Below are 18,230 nucleotides of genomic sequence, written 5' to 3'. Positions count from 1 at the left end.
CACCATGACACAGCTGTTTATTGCAGCTGATGGCTATCTCGTACACATAATACATGTTTAACAGTGCAGATATTCTGAAGGGATTTTTCAAAACTTGTGCAAAATTTTGAATTTAGTGTTAATCAAACAATAAGCTTCCCTAAAACGTATCCCATGAAAGAATATTTAATGGCAGCCTAGAATTTATCTTTTCTATTATAGAAATGTCATATTACATACCTGTTCAACAATTCGCTTTGCCCAGCACGCATACAATGTCGTAAATAAGCAGTATATATTGGTATGTAAGAAGTTTGACGTCCATATAACTGCATGGTGTGGTGTCTGTTTTTTAATTGACAACGCAATTCAGTATTTATATACACTGAATAAGATTCATTGGCATTACCTTTAATACATGGTTAAAATGCCATACCAGATAACAACACATCTGCTTCAAGCATCACAGAAAGGTGAGGAAATATATTTTTTAAATACATGTATTGTTTTCTTCATTTACCATTTTCAATAGTATCTAGTATAATAATGGCAGTGCACGATACATTTATGATAATGTTCGAGTCTCATACTTGTCCCATTCTTGTGAATAGCTGAATCGTGTACAAAATATATTTTCAGAGAGACCACATATAGAATTAGTCGTAATACTAATATCCCCAGACAGTAACCAACATCTAGACACCTGCTTTATCACAATATCCACGCCGGTTTTAGTTATTGCTTGCAAACACACACGCACTCATGGTATATCTAACTATAAGGAATAAGGAAACTAACGTTTGCTAACTTATGCATGCACGGTAAGCTCAGAAACTGCAGAGTGTCTACACTAACCATTCACCTCGATTATCCATACATACGAATTCATGTAACTGAAGCTAATCACAGTGACGTCATTTCTTTCACTAATTGTGACGTAATTGCATTGTTTCTACGTTACTTGGAAAAAATGGCCGTCTTTCAAACGTGCAGACATTTTCTTAAGTTTTTTCTGCCTACAAAGTTATACAGTTGAGGCTGCGATTCATCGGGATGATGTAAGTATTGGATAAGAAAATACACTGTAGTCATCGAATGATTTAGTTAGAACTATAAAACATTATCACATTTGCAAATCACAAAAAAAACTGTTTTATTAGCTGTCTTTATGTAGTTGTTGCCTTGAACAAATATGTTCAAAGATTTTCATTGTCGGAAGCTGCCGAAGGCAAGAGGGGACCCAAATACTGCAGCTGGTCATCTTATGTTAGAGTTGACTGGTTCAATATATGCCGAATTCCACCCGATTCGTACGTTTTTCCTCTGAAACATTTTCTTGAAGTAGATATACCACTGGTTGATAGCATGAGCAAACATCGATGTTTGACGAAATATCATCCACCGAGGCATATATTGTCACCATACCCGTGCTCGTGGGTTTCACCGAACTGGTAAACGTCTGACACCTGCATCACTTCGGGCTTTCCTCCCACATTAAGCTGACACGCCGTGATATAACTGGAATACTGTTAAAAGCGGCGTTAAACCCAACTCACTCACTCACTCACTTTGTCTCTACTACTGCGTGGAAATATAAGTGATACTCTCAGAACTTACAAATACCAAAATGTATTGTTTTACTTCAATCTATGCGGGATAAATGGAACACTCAATACGGTATGGTAAAGGTGAGGTGAAATTGGGTTTAACGTTGCGCGCGTGCTTGCGCGAGTGTGTGTGTGGCTGCTTGTACTAGTCCGGACTGATGCCGATTTATAGTGGTAGCTCACTGAGATACTATCACGCAGTTTAACATGAATACCCCACTCAGACACAATATACTGACTCCGAGCCGACCAGTTCTTGTTTTAGCCCCTTAATGCCGAGCGCTAGACAGGGTAACAACAAGTTCCATCTTTTTAGAACGGGCGCTCTACCACTAGACTACGGAGGCGGTCTGGAATGATAAAGGGTTAACATACTCCTGGGGCTTCTCCCCCAACCCTTTTTATTGTCAATAACAAAAACCGCCGGGCAAAAGAAAGTATACACTTGAAAATTGGATTTGACAACAAAAAAACCTTTATCAAAACGTTACTGTAGGCTGAAAGGATCGCCGAAACACTGCAAAATATAGGTCCAAACTACAACTATGATACCCGTATCGAATACATCACCATCGAATAGGGGGCGGTCGGGTAGCCAAGTGGTTAAAGCGTTCGCTCGTCACGCCGAAGACGCGGGTTCGATTCCCGACATGGGTATAATGTGTGAAGCCCATTTCTGGTGTTCCCCGCCGTGATATTGCTGGAATATTGCTAAAAGCGGCGTAAAAGCATACTCACTCACTCACTAACTCACCATCGAATAACCATAATTTTTAGCCGTCATCAAACATTGGTGTATACTTTCTTTTGCCCGTCAGTTTATATTTGAATGAAACAAGTTAAAAACAAAAACACTCCCGCACAGGTATTGTCTGAAAGTATTCTACATAATGAGTGAGTGAGTGAGTTTGGTTTAACACCGCTTTTAACAGTATTCCAGTTATATCACAGCGTGTCAGCTAAAGTGGGAGGAAAGCCCGAAGTGATGCAGGTCTCAGACGTTTACCATTTCGGTGAACCCACGAGCACGGGTATGGTGCTGACAAACCTAGAAACATAACCGGGGCGAACCGGGATTCGAACCCACAATCATAGGTTTCTGGCGTGGCCAAGGGACGCGAATCTGCACAGCGAATCGCGACGCCTTAGACGACTGGGCCACCCGTGTGCAAATCCCCTTTACCGCCTGTATTTTAGTGGAACGACTGAAAAACGAAGGCCATATCGATTATCATTCTTGGTCTGTCCGCGCCTTACCGACGCAGGTGGGTTTTACGAAGGTAATAGTCTACGACTTGCGTCAGTTTATAGGCCTTCGATTGACCCAGTGACCTGGTTCCCATACACTATTCCTCCAACACTATTTTGCCGACATGCATCATGTTTTTTTGAAAGTCACGTAAAATGTTTTGGGGTTTCATACGTTTTAAAGGGTATTAAAAAATCCCGAGACCAAGACCAATGAAATTGAAACTGGTAAACCTGTTTTGAAAAAAAGAAACTGACCCACACAAAGAGTTCCTTAGGTAACCGACAGAAGTGCATTGCGAGCCTATTGCTAATAAACCGTCGAAGTCATAAGGCATTGCCGTATTCCCAAACGCTAATCAATTTTAGCTATACGATACACTAAGTTCTATGTATGTACCCGGTTCAATGATCCGAGGGATCTTCTAAGGCTCCAGATAGTCACGTTACACCCTACAGGTAACGGTAATCATAACGGTAAAAATCTTCACTTCAAGACTCCAGGAATGATACCACGACAGAGGGTAACAGGTATTGATGTTATTAGCAATCCAAGCAAGTTTACACGTGATTGGAATAGCAACTAACTCCACATTGTTCGTCTACGCCTGTCTATCAGCTAATAATATTTGACCCATTACACAGCACCAATGTTTCGGTTACACACAGGGCACTATAGGAAATGGACACCAAACCGTGAACCATGGTCGGTCTACAAGAGATATCGAACATACAAATGCATACACAAGTATAAACGTCGTTTTTAACTTTCGTTTGTAACATATCTTTAATTTTAAAAATTGAATATTTAATTTCAGACGAACCTTGTCAAGACCCCAGGCCGACACGTCGCCTGAGGGTGTGGTATGTAGCCTGTCATGGGAGACACACCCAGGTCAGGCACGGGTATACCCCTCCAACACGAAAACAGACAACACTTTCCAGATACCACTGTTTCATATCTCCGATGAACCCTTTGGCTGGGATATCGACCGATTAGACGGCAGGTGCACCCCTCAAGGGACAAATCTGACAAACTGCGACGAAAGCAACTCGGATATTGGTCAAAACGGACATTCAGTGAGGGGCAAAGCTATGCTACAGTCCAAATATGCAAATTTTAGAACATGTAGTGAATGCAGTTCACGAGCTACACCACATAGCCCTGATGGACCGGCTGTATCCCCCTGCTCCTCCACAAGCATGTCCTCAACTGATGCCGCATCCAGATCCTCATCTGCATCAGACGAAAGGATGCTGCTGACGGAAGTGACGACGAGGATGTCGTGTATTAAGTCCGGACAAAGCATCATGGCTTCATGGACAGACATTCGGGAGATTTTCTTCCCACAATGCACCTCGCCTGGATGCAACATTGTTATGAACGCACTCAAGCTACAGATGAAGTTCCCACATACACCTTTCTTGATGCACGTGTGCTCCCAGTCAGAACAGATGGCATTCCTTCAGCGACACCTTCATCTAGTGGTGCCTGGGACTCTGTTGGTTGACGTGGATGCCTTTCTCAAACAAAGATACTTCCTTCAAGCCATGGTGGAGACGAAACACCTTGTGATAGCCGACGTTAAGAGCATCAACTGCTGCTATGGAAATACTGGCAATATGAACATTGAGCAGTCATTACAGGTAACGAAGCGTTATTTACACTTTACATTGCCAGGGTGGTCACAATGGATGTTGAATGTATGGTAAATAACTAAGTGACGATAACGAAAGGCCAAGTGCTCGACTGATTTGATGGCATCAGAGGGTGTTATCGAGAATAACACCCAGGCTCCTAATACAGGGTCTATTACTGTGCAGGGACTTGTTTAACAAATCAATCCTATAGCTCATACTATCGTAAGTATATTAACGTTTGGTAGTTACTATTATCTTAATATTGGGCTGTGATCGCTTTGTGGAACGGGGACCTGCACAATTATAGTGAGTGGGTGAGTGAGTGAGTGAGTGAGGGAGTATGGTTTTACGCCGCCTTTAGCAATATTCCAGCAACATCACAGCAGGGGACACCAGAAAGGGGCTTCTCACATTGTACCCATGTCGGGAATCGAACCCGCGTCTTCGGCGTGACGAGCGAACGCTTTAACCACTAGGCTACCCGACCGCCTGCGAAGTTATAGACCTTGAATAGATAAATCACTGTGTTTTATGAATAGCTGCATTATTTGCCGACATGACCCATGACACCATTTTATTCGTTCTTGTTGGAAATACTAAATCAGGGAGATATTCTTGCATGTGAACTTGTTCAAGTCATTCCAGAAAGATTGGAGTGTACTAAAATATAACACGTTACTTGACAACATGACGAGCGATCATATCCCATACACCCATCTTTATGGGTTTTCACACCTCCTTTCTCAACGACACTGGCCGCGACGTTTTGAATTATACTGCTCTTTCCTTAAGTCGTCGTTCCTATTTAGTTTTGCCTTATTACGATCCCTAGTCAGTACCACATGTATTGGATTCACAGAATGTTACAGTGTACGACCTCCGACCTCACTGGTTCACCTCAAACCTTAAGCTTGATGAAACCATGAAAGCATTCAGTGTAATATCAATCCATGGTCATGGATACGTCCAATTCCAAAACCCGAAACTCTTTACATAATCATCTCCTTTGGAGGGTACGGGTGGCCCAGTCGTCTGAGGCGCAGCAGTTCTCTGTGCGGAGTTGCACCCCTTAGGCACGCCAGAAACCTATGATCGATGGTTCGAAACCCGGTTAGCGCCGATAATGGTTCTTGGTTTGTACGCACCATATCTGTGCCCGTGGTCTGAGACCTGCATCACTTTGGGCTTTCCTCTCAAAAGCTGACACGCAGTGATATAACTGGAATACTGTTCAAAGCGGCGTTAAACGTAGCTCATTAACTCTATTGTGCCATTCCGATTATATCAGCATTATAAGCATATGTTTAAGAATCATGATCAAATAGTGATGATACGATGTGTTTGCAAGAAGGTCCTGTCCGATCAGTGGCACATATCACAAACACATGCAAGGGCAAGTTAAGTGTTCACAAGGGAAGATATGGAACAAGTCAAATCATACATAAAACTGTATCATGACAGGGATCACCATACTGATATATCCATTTGACTCAACAGAAACCAACGAAACAGGAGCTCAAAATGCTAAATGGGCATGTGCTTCCAGTAGTGGTTGCCCCTGACAACTGTACAGAATGGACCGGGGATGGTACTGAAGCTCGTGATGCCATGGTCCCTCTCCCCATGTTACCAGTGTTGTTTCCAAGGTACCAGAGGCAACTGCTGCTGATGGCAACACGTTTCATAACGATGAAAAATAGGGCTGTGATAAGGCGATGTTCTACTACCGAGGCAAGGACGTTAAATATGTGGCATCTCAACACGCAAGGTATAGTATCCAACCTTAGTTGGCCTATTTATCTTCGTACACCATTAAGTTCCATTATCAACCCTTAATGCTCGAACAGCCGGGGCCACGGGTGGTCGAGGCCTCAAAAGAGTAAGCAATCTTAGGCTGATAAAATTCTAAGAAATACCAAAAGAAAGACAAAAGATTTTTCTGAAGTCATATTCATAAAAGAAATTGTACTAACTACTAAGAGTACTTTCAGTGTATCGTTTTAGATGGATTTTAGAGTTGAATTAAACCTTGGAACTGATTTTTTCTTTAAATGTGATAACCATAACAACAAATATAAAGAAAAGTTTGAAATATGACTGATTTGTTTTTTCTTTACCCTAATAATTTAAGAAAAAGAAATTTCGACATTACCATGTGTAAATTACTACCACTCATGAAATGAAAAACAAATTTGAACAGCATTGCATGTATTTTAATGAAACTGTAAAACAATCGAAACTATCGATATTCCTACAATTGAAATCGATACCATGATCGGAAAGTGATTTAACAATCGATTAACTGACTTTAAGTGCTTACCAAAAGCGATATATCGATATTTCGATTTATCGTGACACCCCTAGTCAGCACCATATACGTGCCGTCTGGTTTTACAAAATTGGTAATGTCTAAGACGCTTCCTCACTTTTGGCCCACATAAAGCTGACAGCTATAACTGAAATACTGTTCAACGGCGTCACGTAGTACAGGAAATACAGTAATTTTATTGATGCATCTATTTTATGGTATTGATATTGTAATACAGTTTTGCTTATGACATAAGTATCTCTGTGATTGGCATTCTAGAAGTTGGTGAGTGAATTAAAAAACTTCATGGATAACAACTTCTGGTTTATTGCATCTAGCGAGGTTTCGATGTAGATTCTTACACCGTTATTAAGCTGGAGTGACCACAACCACGTATAGAGAGGTATATATACATTTATTACCCACAGTGCTAGAAATAACCTAGTTCATAAAAATCAAAATCGTATGGGCACTAGCGCAAATATCACTTCACGCGCACCAGTGTATTGTTATGTCACCCGGACGGCATTGTTGACGTTATTCGAATCCTATTGTGACGTATGGTCAGAATGACGTCAAACTATATACGACGTCATACCTGAAGATCGTTGACGTCATTCAACAATTTGTAGTTTTATAAGACAGCGGTCGTGATAGAGCATAATTCTAAATGGGAGCTCAAAACGATTAAAAAATGATGGATAATAAAGGAATTATTACTATCGCATGTGTGTCACACTGATTTTACGAAACTCATGTAAGAATTCAAGAATTGAAGCCCATTTCTGGTGTCCCCCGCCGTGATATTGCTGGAATATTGCTAAAAGCGGCGTAAAACCATACTCCCTCCCTCATAACTCCGACTTGATAACGGTGTAAGAATCTACACCGAAACGTCGCAATAAAGTTGTTATCCATAAAGTTGTATCTTTATATATAAGCACCGCTTGGACTAAAATAAATGTAACTGTAACAATATATGTGTACTTTACTGCATGTCAAACTAATGTTTTGTGGAACTTTTGTCCCGCGTTCCGATGCCCAGGTTCCAACGACCAGCTGGTTACGTCTAATGATCTCCTTGTAAGATGGCAGGATGTGGTGACAATTGTAGACCCACTTGAAAAGCACGCGGCAAGGTTTGGGCGCTCCCAGTCACAGCCGTGCAACACCCCAAGCAGCAGCTGCAGCTTGAAGATCACGAGGCATCCCCTACAAAACGTATCTGGTGTCAAGACCAATCTGACGGTACCTATTGCATGTAGTAGTGTGTGCCCCGACAGGTGATACGTGTTGGTTAGATGGTTGGTTTTTTGTTTTACGCCGCACTCAGCAATATTCCAGCTGTATGACGGAGGTCTGTAAATAATCGAGTCTGGGCCAGACAATCCAGTGACTGACATCATGAGCATCGAACCACGCAATTGAGATCGATGACATGCTTCAACCATTTCAGCGAGCCCGACCACCCGATCCCGTTAGTCGCCTCTTACGACAAGCAAAGTCGCCTTTTACAGCAAGCATGGGTTGCTGAAGACCTATTCTACCCCGGATCTTCACGGGTGAACATGTAGAGTGGAGGTCCTGCTGTCATCATTGTAAGGGACCACTTGCTATTCTAAGAAAACAATAAAAGTGACAAAACAGTTTCCATAATCATAATATCAAAATCCTTTCCGTAAGCTTAAGCAAGCTGGGCTAAAGGCAAAAATGATGTCCGATGCAATTCCCTATTTGGACTTGGTCTCGTGTATTTTCAGGGGAACAATTGACTTGCCTTTGCATGTTTGTGACGGCTGCCACCGGTGGGGCACGATACGATCACTTTATCGCGAACACCTGGCATGATCACTATGTGATCACAATTGGGATTCATAAACACATGCTTATAATAAAGTCGGAATCGTACAATGGACTGTTTTTCGTAGATACCTCTGATGATAATGAAAATGTCTTTTGTCACTTTTAACCATTTAGAGAGTAAGTGGTTATCACATAATTTGTCGTTCCCATATATATATATATATATATATATATATATATATATAGAGAGAGAGAGAGAGAGAGAGAGAGAGAGAGAGAGAGAGAGAGAGAGAGAGCAAAATATATTTTACTAAATTTGCTTCTACTTCATATAGCTTTATATACACCTCGTCAAATGTATCGTACTACAAAATTTGAAGTGTAATTGCGAGTTTCAATGTAGAGATTTTAAAAGGCACGCTGTGTATTGACACATCATCTGCCTGTAGAATGGTATCCCCCTTAACTGCCTAACCTTATGGGTGCGTTTATGCAAGCCGTATGCACACCGAAGGGGTCTCTATAGAGAAATTCGTGATTGATGACAGATAGTTCGTGCGTATTTACTACTATTTATTTTAAATGAAAGTTCTACCTATTTTAAAGTCTGTCTTTGGAACGATTGTAACTGAAATGCCTAAACGTACTATCCAAGAAAATAAATCGAGGATGGCAAATGATTTGCATTCACCAAACTCGCATGTCATGTCGGGTTATTGCCATCGTGTTGAACATTAATCATACTGTAATCAGTCATCTCGTAAGAAAAGTGAGTGAGTGAGTGAGTATGTTTTTACGCCGCTTTTAGCAATATTCCAGCAATATCACGGCGGGGACACCAGAAATGGGCTTCACACATTGTACACATGTCGGGAATCGAACCCGCGTCTTCGGCGTGACGAGCGAACGCTTTAACCACTAGGCTACCCGACCGCCCCTTCATTAGAAAAGACACATTGACTGAACATGGAAGCCCAGTGCCAGAGAAGACAGGGTCCTTGTACGCCATCTTCAACATACACTGTTCTTCGTCATCACTGGCATACCCACGACTTACTGTCCACATCATCAGGCGTTGACTAAATGCGGGAGCTTTAAGGACCTGAAGACCAGTCAGACTCCACTCCTCTCAGTATAATACATGCGGGACAGTTTAGCCTGGCGTCAGTTTCGAGCACACTGGAACTGGAGGTCATGGCGGAGGATTCATTGGTCTGATGAGAGTCGGTTATCATTTTTCCACACTTGTTAGGACACCTGTCTGGAGACCAAGGGGAACATCTGATCATCAGCGCAAGGTCCAGGAGACACATGTGGTGGCAGCTCCGTGATGGTATGGTCATATTGCACCTTTGATTGTTAATTGTTGGTCACAGTTCAGGAGACATTAAATGGACAAAGGTACCAAGGTACGGTTTTGTTGTGCCTCATTTTGATAACCATGTACTTGCCACACGTCCAGTCTTCGTGGACGACAATGCCCGACCCCACCGAGGACGAGCTGTGACTGACCATCTCCAAAACAACGCAATTGAGACTCTGCCTTCTCGAAGCCCCGACCTGTATCAAATCGAGCATCTATGGTAACAGTTGGAGCGCAGGATTAGAACCAGAGACCTTCCAGCACAGAATCTCCAAGGCTTGACCCAGGCATTGCATCAAAAATGGCCACACATTCCTCAGTTGAAGATCAGGCGTCTGATTTAGAAGATATGTCTTATATGTGACACGTGTATGCATAGAGAATTTCACCCTCGTGTCTTTTGATATCGAATGAGTTGATAAAAGTGGACAAGTTTTTTCCAAGTTTATCAAGGAGTGTTGATATATTTGATATGAAAAGACTTGAGGGTGAGATTTTATTTATCATCCAACATCATTCTTCCAACTTTTTCAGTTTGTAGACAGTAATACGCAATGTCTGAAATGTAAAAAATACTGCTAACAATTTCAACAGCAGAGCTATTAGTGATGTCATTTGTTTGTGATGTCATGTAACAATGATGTCACAATGATCTGCAAAGCATTGTGATGCAGTCTCATTGCAGTGATATCTACAATGCAGATATCGCTTGATCTCACCCAAACAATATCTCCTATGGGGATCAGTTTTGGATAATATAGATGGGGCCGCTACACCAGATATTGTTGATCATTTAACTGTGACATGGGTACAACATTACTTAGACACATACATGTTGACCAGACCATCTCTTTCCTCACACTTACCATACTTTTACTGCCTCTTTGTATCCCCAATCACAGTCATTGTAGGCGCTGGTGACTAAAGTTGCTTTTTTTCTTTGCAAATGCTCATACTTCCTATTATTCATTTATTAACACTTTTGGTTGCGTTTGTTTCATTTTCCAGCTCTTACCCATCTCTTTCTGATTACCAAAACATCTTGGTGGTGCATGACTTTTGACGAGTTGTATATATATGTTCAGAATGTACACCATTCAGTATGTACACGTACTGAATTTTATATCAGTCAATCTGATATGTCATGTTCACACTTTCCGAAATTATGAAATGAACTAACATTAATATATTAATAAATGAATGAATATAAATTGCGATGATACGTTGCAGGTGGGATCCAAGTCTAATGTAAAGCAACACATGTCATCTGATGTCACAGCTGAAACATGGATGCCTAGAATACTTAACTGTTACTCTACCTCTGACAAAAGAGTGGACGCCAGTGTGTCCTCATCGTCATTTGCACCACCATCACCATTATCATCAGTCAGTAAGTTGCCAGCCGTCCATCAGGAGCCCAACAAAGACGAAGACAAAACTGATGTACCATATGGAGATAACTTGGGTCGAAGCCAGAAGGCGCAACAGCACATCACTATGCAACCATCTGCAGATGGTGGGGATGAGCATGTGATGCCCAAGAAATCCAGCTCGGCAGAGCGCTATAAAGATACTGATAGCTCATCATCGGCATCATCATGTACTTTAACCCCCGATTCATCTGACTCTGGGACACTTGATGCTTTTGAGAAGATGTGCCGAAACGGATCTCCAGAGAAACCCATTACAAGTAACGGACAGGTTGAAGAAAGACCACTGAGATCAGAGCAGGTTGAAGCTGAGCAACGAATGCTCCAAGATTTAGCGCTAACAACGTTGAAGAGCAAAGAGTATACTGAAGCAAAATTGAAGCAAAGTAAAGTTTTTCGTAAGGGAATAAGGAGGAGTGAAAGAATTCGTGACCAAACAAAGGTGCCAAGTTTACAAGCAACCCGAAAAGTGCCTGGCAAGAGAGTGGAGGTACCCATTGTTGTTCCGTGTTGTTGCGCAGGGGAGACAGCAACGTCTGTGGCTTGTTGTGAATACCTGGACAGAGAAACTACAAACACTCATAAATGCAGTTCACCGAGCAATTCAATAAACACAATTGGTGCAGAGGATAATAGTAATGACCCAGGACTTCTTAGTGCCCTTGGCGACGATCAGATGCAAAGTCTGACGCATGGTTTCAAAGATATTGCAAATCTGTTTACAGTACTGACAAATGAAGAAGTCTCCCATCGGTCAACACAACTCGCCGCTGCTGAAATAGAAGATGTGGTAAAGAAAAATACAATGTCGAAAATAAGACAACTTGGAGACCTCTCAAGCAAAGGGTTACAAATTCCTCTACCTTCTGATATTGCCCTTCTTCTTCCCAAATTGGAAACCAATAACCCCAGTAAAAGCACTGAAAAGGATATAAGACCAACGGCCAAACTTTCTGGAAAGAATAGGAACAACTATCCTGAGATGATTATTGCAGCCCAGAAATGTTCATTGGGAAGCACGACACCAGATGCCAGACAAACTCATAACAAAGAAAATCCAGTGTCTGTGACGGACATCATGAACAGTATGGATAAGACCTTCAATGCTTTTAAGTCCGACCCAGTTGCCCTCGTCAAAGAAAAAATGAGATCCTCAAGAAATCCAACTGGGTATGTAAATACAGACTATATCCGCGTTACTGGCCATGGCCCTAACATCACGTTATACCTAGACGAGTGCAAGCGTGGAAATCTACATCCTCTAATGAAACACAATGTTGAAACTAAATCTAGTGATGTAAAATTCAAAGTACCTTCAAATATCAAGATTCAAAAGAACTCGCAGAAAAATAGTTTTGAGCTGGTTGAGGATAGCAGAGATGTATCAGCTCTTCTGAAGTGTCCCACCTCTGTACATCAATGGAGTCTCCTTGATAACAGATCTTGCCCCACAAAGCTCAAGCCACAGTTGAGACCTTTAATAACATGTCCTCCGGTAGATGATACTGCTGTATCAAATCCAGAAGTCCCTTCAAAGATTTCAACTCACAAATATCCCACAGCATCAAGGACTCTCACGCCATCCCCTGTGAAACTAGTTCTCAGGAAAACTCGAAGTGATGGTACGAATCCATTAAAAAAGCCACAATGGAATATTAAAAAGGTGATCAGAGCATCAAATGTTTCAAAGAAACCAGGTGCAAGCTGTCGTGAACGAAAGGCAAGAATGGATGCAGATTTCCATGCTATGAGAGCACGAGCTATTGCTAAAGCTGACTCAGGGTCACCTGCTACAGTTGCAAGACCTACTTTTGCCATGACCTGTAACGTAATGAAACCTTCATGTAACAAGTCAGCTTCATCAAATCAAGTTACACGGCCTGTGGCAGTTGCCAATTTCAGGAATGGCTATAATGAGAATTCTGATTTATCAGGTCAGATCAGAGTTCCTGTAAAGAATAACATGGTCAAGAGTAGGTCAAAAACTACGTCTTTGGGTCAGATTCCAGCCCCTGCTGCATCTGATACAGCGGAACATACTGGTCATTCAGTTCCTGCAGTGCTCTCTTCCCCAGTTAATAAAAACAAAAAGGATACCACTACATCCACTATGACAGATTTGTCTAAACACCAGAATATAACTGATCATCCTAAACTCGTGGAGTCCAGAGTTAACTTGCAGGTAAAATCTGGAAAACATTCTGTCGATTCTCACAATATAGTACAGAAAGTGGATTCTCTCAATATTGCTGATGTTAAACCCAACACTACTCACTCACTCACTCTTGAAAACGGACAAAAAAAGACTCACTCTAAAGACCAGAGTCAACAAGAGCTGGCTGAAACGTCCTGCAGTAATTTGAAAGAAAAGGTTGCCCAGTCAAAGAAGCGGCAAAGGGTTGGAGAAGCAGAAAGCAGGAGGTCACTAGAGTTAACACTGCCTTTAGAATCATCAGACAATATATCAACATACTGGTCAGGGTTCCCACTCGGGCAGAGTTCCCGTAGCCTTACTGGACCCAGACTAAGTTTTCCAAGTTATTCTGTTGATTACTTCATGCCACCAGATAATGCACCATCTCAAGAGAATCTCGCGAGTCGGACTCCAAATCCTGCATCTACAGTTTGTACATCTGCACCAAGAATTGTTAATATAGTCCCTAACACTGGAAACAACTCTCTGCCAAGCTATGTCAACTGGCAAAGAAATATTCAGCCTATCAGATACTTTATACCTGTCATTGCAAATGCACCACTATTCCTTTACCCACCAAGTCAACAGACCAGCTCAGAGGCACAAAGCAGAGAGCATCTTATAAATTCAAGGTCGATGTCTGCAGATAGATCAGACTTTGCTCCTCACCATGAAGGCCATTATCTATCTCAATCGAGCATGTCCACCACTTTTGGGTATAATGACAGTCAGGCGGCCCCCTATATATCCAACAGAGACACTCCTATGGCTGCATACGCAGCAGACACAAGCAACCATAATTTGATCTCAGGTGTTGATACTGAGACTTGTGGTTTTAAGCATCTGCAACTACCATCTTTCTACAAACCATTAGATGAAGACAAAAGTGTACCAGGAGTGATCAATCAGAACACTGCTAACAAGGAATCTGCCGGAGAGAAAAATGTCAGCAGCGGCAAGAACAAAGAGTCAATTTCAAAATTAGATCACCCTGATTCCAACACAAACAAGTTACCAGTAGCAGTATCTCCCACTCTCGGAAACGTTCCTGCTTTTCCTGAAGCTCAAAGTGCTGAATGCTGTACACATAACACATCAAGTTGTTCTGAGGTGAAAAGTGACAATGCACTTAAAGTCGTATCACTGATACCAAAGAATCCTGTAGAGGCTGAAACTTGTATATCCTCCAAATCTACATCTATATCTCCTCTTCCTTCTTTAAGTGGTGCTGCACAAGCTCCGGGCCTTACTGTGCAGTCTGGTCCTGGGGGTAGCATCAAAGGTAAACGCCAGCCAACAACAGGAGTTCTGAATCTGGATCAGGCAGAAGGTCTAGAAGAGACAGGACCTCTAGGTTTGCAAACTGCCCCTGGTGATGTCAAGTGTACAAGTAGCAAGGTGTTAACTGCAGCCAGGCCTCATATAGGGCCATTCCATGAAAGAGTCCGCTTAGAGGCAAGTGGAAACATTCGCAATATCCGAAACCCAGGCACTGTGGAGGATCATCTAGATCAGTCAATCAGTGACCTGAAAAAGAAAGGCCCTATTGAGCTTGCCAGCGGTGAGTCTATTAGTTGGAACTGCACAAATCATCTTTGGGTCCTTGATAAGAACACAAACAATAACTGTTCTGACACTGATGTCGATGAGAAATGTCAGGAAAGTCACCATTATCAGTTGACTTTATCTAAAAAACAGATGAGTAAATCAGACCTGCAACCGATGAGAGGGAGGACAATCAAATGCAATAAGAGAAGCGCTGCAAAGAAGACTATACGTACCGTTACAAGTGTCAGTAGTCTTACGTCAGTGAATCTGGCTGATATGGATGATCTGCTATTAACCACAATGGTCACTCTTCGCACACTTAGAAATTGTTTGTCAAAGGCAAGTGGTGGATCTAATTCTAACAACAACTGTGATGAGCGAGTTTCAGCAGAGAGAGACACACAACCTGTTAACATGCCATATAATAAGTCAAGATCATCAAACCCAACAGTAAACGCAAGCCCATCCGGTGCCAGCCAACCCAAAGTACCTACTCAAACTGTAAATGTTAACAGTCAACAGCCTATATATCCTTTATATTGTTCAATGGTCAAAGATGAACCTATCAAAAAGAACATTTTACTTCGTGAGACACTGAGGAACAATTTCAACCTGATCAAAGAAATTAGCAAGTGTATCTGCACCTGTAAAGACGCCATCATGTTCGTGAAGCGTGGTGAAAAAGAGTCGTACACAAGTTTTCTTAAGCAACAGTACTTGAAGTCTCTGAGACGCTGTCCTTTACACTCTGGGGAAGCTTCAAGGCCATATGAGATTCTCACACTGATGGACCGTCTGTGCAATAAAGTTGGGACAGGTCAAACAAAGATAAGAAACAAAGGAAAACTAAAACGTGGTTCAAGGAAGCAAGTGCGAAGTGTCATGAAGCTCGGTCAAAGATGTCCAACATCAAAGCCGGTCAGAAACCAGGGGGAGCTATCTGCTGCCAGACATTACCTAGCATCCTATGTGAACAAGCATTATAAGAAGGAGATGCTGAGGAGATTTTTTCAGGACAGAAAATGTCTTAGAAGTAGTTTGTTATCAGGTGTAGAGGAGAATATACAGACAAAATTCAAAGATGTTAAAGACAAAAGAGTACATGACACTAACACGGAGACTCAAAGCTCAAAATGTGATGTGAATCATTCTATTGATGCAGATCGGGAGGTGAGAAGACAGTTAAAGCCCCAGGACAGGCATTCTTTCCAGCAGGAGCTCTTCATGCAGATTTTGCAGAAGAAGAAGACTAGACAGTGTGGTATCTCCCAAGAAGATGCCACTGTTGACAAAATGAAGGATGAGTCTGCATCAGGTGACATTCCTGAAGATGGTCAGCAAAAAGATGTCGCTCTCAATTCAGAATGTTCTGTAACCTATGATCATAAACATTTCTCCACTTTACAGAACAAGACAGAAACACACTTCAGGCCAGGAAAACAACAACTTGAAGAAACTAAAACCATCAACCATAATATAAGGTCAGTACAACTATCTGGGTATATTAATTTTAGAGCCTCCTCCAAACTGCATCCTGGTTCTCCCCGATTGTCTCCTGGTTTGTCAGCCATGCTCCTGGTTTTTGCCGAGGTGGTAAATATCCAAGACCTGCATCACTTCTGGTTTTCCTCCCAAATCAACACTCCGGGATAGAACTTAAATGCAATTCAAAGCATGGTTGAGCCCAACTTACCAACTCAAACTGCAAACTAAAGTCATATATAAACTATGATGCACTTTGAAACTTTACTATGCTCTTTGCAAAGAGTAACTTAATGACAACTGATACAGTGATTAATTTCATTTAATTAGGGTTTTTTCTACAGCTTTCAGGAAGTTTTTAGTGCTTCTGATCCCGATATCAGCTACTGTGGGAAAGTCTACATCAATGATCTGTCCCTATCATATGTGATGGAGAATGGCTACAAGTATCTACCATTGAAGCAGGCTATCCATCTGCTGCCACGGTGCTGTTGCTCGATCTTCAAGGCTCTTCTCAGGACACACAAAAGCCTTGTTAGAACTTTCAGCACATGGGAGCATGTATGTATTTAGGTTATTAACATGATTAGTGAGTGAGTTAAGATTTAAAGTCACATCGGCAATATTTCAGCCATATAGTGACTAATATTAACATGATTAAAGCACGGCAGTATATTAGAAACATTTCTTTGATTTCTTTTGTGTTTGTGTGACTCACAATGGTAACACTTACATGTCTTGGCATCAATTAGTAAGCTGTAGAAGTACATAGCTTTACAGACACCTCTGATGTTACATCCTCTCTTATGTTATGACATACTCTCTTCTTGTGTTGGCTGCTTTGAAGCAGTTTTTCGCTTTTGATTTGACACAATATTCGAGTGGCCTGTTAATCATCAAGCATGGACCAGACAAAAAGGTGATTGATGTTAGCACCAAAGTCCAACACCATCAAGGTACAAGCATGCCATTATTTAGCATTGTCTATTGGGAAGCTATTTTAGAACCGAATGCTTTTGAAAAACCCAATAAACATCAGGGTCTGGTTGCTAAAATGTGTGACCCTGATGTGTCATTGTACCCAGATGTTGAGGATCATTGTTCATGTTATCAACCACTGGGTTCGCCTGACCTTTGACTTCACATTGACTTACCCGGAACATTGCTAACTGTCACTCATTCACTTTCCTCCTGGATTTGTAATAACAATAGTGTTAAACTGAAATAACTACATTGAAACCCGTCTCTGTTTAGGTTCGTCTTCTCGACCTGCTGAGTGGAAAAGGGAATCAGAACAAGGTCCAAACAGGGGATATTCTGGTCAAACTGGACACACTCATCGCCTGTCTGCCTGACATTGAAGCTGAGGTGAAGCTCAGGCATCAGACAAAGAGATCAAAAAAGGGTTCCACCTGTAAATACTAGCAGCAGGACAAAAAACCGACTGCTTCTTTGCCATAATACACAACAATCAGCCTTAGGCTCCTGAAAGACCTCTCGGCTCGACAGACATCCATTTAACACACCCTTAAAATAAAGTGCACAAATAATTGCACTACTTCTGGACGAAATAAATACACTGACATACAAAAAGAGGGCTTCCAATAGAATGTTATCTTTCACTCCT

General features: G+C 41.7%; 1 protein-coding gene across 1 annotated transcript; it reads left to right on the top strand.

The window, feature by feature from the left end:
• The first annotated feature begins 1,032 nt into the window (after window positions 1-1,032).
• On the top strand, window positions 1,033-18,028 carry LOC139455381 (uncharacterized). Its single transcript, XM_071236944.1, has 7 exons — window positions 1,033-1,037; window positions 3,653-4,481; window positions 5,973-6,243; window positions 7,829-8,031; window positions 11,180-16,602; window positions 16,948-17,164; window positions 17,858-18,028. Exons 1-7 carry the CDS (start codon window positions 1,033-1,035, stop codon window positions 18,026-18,028), a joined length of 7,119 nt encoding a protein of 2,372 aa, XP_071093045.1.
• The last annotated feature ends 202 nt before the right edge of the window (window positions 18,029-18,230 follow it).

Source organism: Haliotis cracherodii, unplaced genomic scaffold (assembly GCF_022045235.1).
Source record: "Haliotis cracherodii isolate W230 unplaced genomic scaffold, xgHalCrac1.p SCAF_1, whole genome shotgun sequence".
Taxonomy (NCBI): Eukaryota; Metazoa; Mollusca; class Gastropoda; order Lepetellida; family Haliotidae; genus Haliotis; species Haliotis cracherodii.
This window is presented reverse-complemented; position numbering and strand designations above follow the sequence as displayed.

Bases quoted from the DNA above. Each gene is read 5' to 3' on its own strand.
- LOC139455381 (XM_071236944.1), top strand. The intron at 4,482-5,972 runs GTAACGAAGCGT...TTGACTCAACAG, and splicing joins ACATTGAGCAGTCATTACAG to AAACCAACGAAACAGGAGCT. The intron at 16,603-16,947 runs GTCAGTACAACT...TTTTTTCTACAG, and splicing joins ACCATCAACCATAATATAAG to CTTTCAGGAAGTTTTTAGTG.